Source organism: Squalius cephalus (genome assembly GCF_949319135.1).
Source record: "Squalius cephalus genome assembly, chromosome: 3".
Lineage (NCBI taxonomy): Eukaryota > Metazoa > Chordata > Actinopteri > Cypriniformes > Leuciscidae > Squalius > Squalius cephalus.
This window is the reverse complement of record NC_137124.1, coordinates 59603972-59606941: the sequence shown is the minus strand read 5'-3', so window position 1 is coordinate 59606941 and position 2970 is coordinate 59603972. Positions and strand designations below refer to the sequence as shown.

The 2970-nt window shown below is 43.3% G+C and overlaps 1 protein-coding gene across 1 annotated transcript; it reads left to right on the top strand.

Moving 5' to 3' along the window:
- Positions 1-681: 681 nt before the first annotated feature.
- LOC307155280 (zinc finger MYM-type protein 6-like) lies at positions 682-2304 on the top strand (the record flags this gene model as incomplete). Its single annotated transcript, XM_079865841.1, has 1 exon — positions 682-2304. The coding sequence occupies one exon, from the start codon at positions 682-684 to the stop codon at positions 2302-2304; it is 1623 nt and encodes a 540-aa protein (XP_079721967.1).
- Between the last annotated feature and the right edge of the window lie 666 nt (positions 2305-2970).

Genomic DNA, 2970 nt, shown 5'->3' with positions numbered 1-2970 from the left:
GTGGTCCGCGGCCCCCTGGTGGTCCGCGGCGGCATTGCATGTGGTCCGTGACATGCATTCCAGCCTACGTAATTTCACTATTAAATAATTAATTTTTCCAAACATTTCCAGAATATTTGCACATTGGTGTGAATACACTAAATTTTATGAAAATATCAAAAATAATATAGAGGAGTTGAGATTCAAACTGACACAGGATAGGCTAGCTTTGCACCTATCAGGTCTATGCTTTGCAACGTCATATACGTACACATTCATCTTGCGCGCGAAATAGACCAGCATCTCGGAGAGTTAAGGAAATACATTATTGAGGTTTCATTGAAAAGACGCTTAATATTGGTGAATTTAAATTTGGAGTGGAGTGGAGCTGTTAGCTATAACGTTTCTAACTAAGGCGAAGATTGGTAGTCAGCACCAAGCATGGATCGCTTTTTAGTGAGGAAAGTGACAGATGTCAGGACAGATGGACAGGCTTCTGCTGCATGCTCTTCAGACAAAGCTACAACGTCGGAGGAAACAGGGAAACGTAGTGGGAAACGAAAAAGAAAATACAGTGAAGATTATGTTAAATATGGATTTACAGTAACGACTGACAAAACAGGAGAGGAGGTACCACTGTGTTTCGTATGTTCAACGTTGCTTTCAAATGAATCCATGAAACCGTCGAAACTTTCTCGTCATATGGAGACACATCACAGCTTCTTGAAGGCCAAGCCTATTGAGTATATGCAACAGATGTTGCGTGATTTCAAAGGACAGCAGACGCTCATGAGAAAGAGTGCAAAAGTCAGTGAAAATGCACTGAAAGCCTCATATCTGGTGGCTCTCAGAGTTGCGCAATGCAAAAAGCCTCATTTAATTGCAGAGCAGCTGATTTTGCCAGCAGCTATAGACATGTGTAAAACCATGATGAACGAAGAATGTGCTAATAAATTAAAAACTATTCCTTTGTCAGATAGCACAGTCGGACGTCGAATTGAGGAAATGGCAAATGATGTGAAAGAGCAGCTGATAGAGAAACTTCGATCAGTTCAGGGATTTTCAATTCAATTAGACGAGACGACAGATATAACAAATGACGCGCAACTTTTGGCATTTGTGCGATACGAGGATAATAGTGCGATGTGCGAGGAATTTCTCTTTTGCAAACCACTGCCAGGGCGAACTACAGGTGCCGAGATCTTTTCAGCCCTTGATGACTTTTTCAAAGAACACAATATTTCGTGGCAGAAGTGTGTGGCGCTATGTAGCGATGGAGCCAGAGCAATGAGTGGCAGCCAGACTGGATTGATTGGGCACGTAAAGAAAGTAGCACCGGCGATAATTTGGACACACTGCATGATTCATAGAGAAGCTCTGGCCGCCAAAGATCTCAGTGTTGAGTTCAGCGAGGTGTTTGATGCTGTTGTTAAAACTGTAAACCTGATAAAACGAAAAGCATTAAATACACGCCTGTTTGCATCCCTATGTCAAGGCTTAGGAAGTGAACACACCTCTCTCCTTTACCATTCAGAGGTGAGATGGCTGTCTCGCGGCGCGGTGCTCGCCCGTGTGTTTGAACTACGTGACGCTATCTATACTTTCTTGTGCGAGAAGGAGTGCACTGAACTGGCTTACATGTTCAAGGACAGCCACTGGTTAACTAAGCTGGCGTATCTCACCGATGTTTTTGCAGAGCTTAACAAGTTGAACACTTCAATGCAAGGGAGAGATTCAAACGTCCTGCAGCTCTATGAAAAACTAGAGGCATTTGTTAAAAAAATGTCAAGATGGATAGAAAGAGTGGAGAGTGGTAACTTGGCTATGTTCCCTTCAGTTGAGGAATATTCTGACAGCACTGACATTAAAGACATTGTGTGTGAGCATTTGAGGAAGCTTGTGCTTCAATTCCGAAAGTACTTCAATGATTCTGATGAGTGGCGCTGTGACAGCAAATGGATCCTGCTCCCATTCAGTGATGATGCAGCAGCAGGGTCAAGCTTAACTACTGTAGAAGAGGATCAGCTCATAGAGATGTCCACAGACTCTGTCAGGAGGCATATGTATGATACACAACCCCTTGTGAAGTTCTGGATAAGTTGCCAGACAGAATTTCCAGAGCTTACAGTAAAAGCAGTGAGGTGTCTTTTACCCTTTCCAACTACATACCTCTGTGAGAGCGGTTTTTCCACACTGGCATATCTAAAGAACAAGTACAGGGCAAGGCTGGAACCAGAGAATGATATGAGGCTGTCACTATGTACCACTATATCACCACGAATAGACAGACTGTGTGGAAGTCACCACGCCCAGAAATCCCACTAACAGGTAAGGAGTACCCCCCCCCCCCCCCCACACACACACACACACACACACACACACACACCCACACACACACACAATAGTGGGCCGCCAATTACTTGTTAGTCAGAATGGTGGTCCCTGGCACAGAACCAGTTGAAAACCCCTGTTCTACAGGATACTTGTAATTGTTTTAATTGATTTGCTTTTACCTAACTTTTGATTGTTGTAAATTGCGGTGTTGTCTTATTGTTATTCTTTTGTGTGAAACTCTATGTGCCGCTATCTTGACCAGGTCTCGCTGGAAGAAGAGATAATAATATCTCAATGTGATTCTCCTGGTTAAATAAAGGAAATAAAATAATAATAAAAAAAAATGGGTTTAGGAGTTTTTTGTATGTCCTAATTCGGGGAACAGACACAGTCTCTATATGATGATATCTAGGTGAAAGAGGCTCTATGTGATGGGATTTATCTGACCTTGGTGACGCGAGGCAGAGGCCGCTAGCAGACGGTCAGTTTAGCCAGTCTGTCTGCTTCCTGACCTGTGCCCCAGACTGTCATGTTTGAGCTCTAAGACTATGAGCCATATTACTAGAGAGAAGAGCAGCACCATCCCAGGAGGGATGAATACCATCTCTTTTCAACAGGTCAGGTCTGCCACAAAAACTTTTCCAATTGTCTATGAAT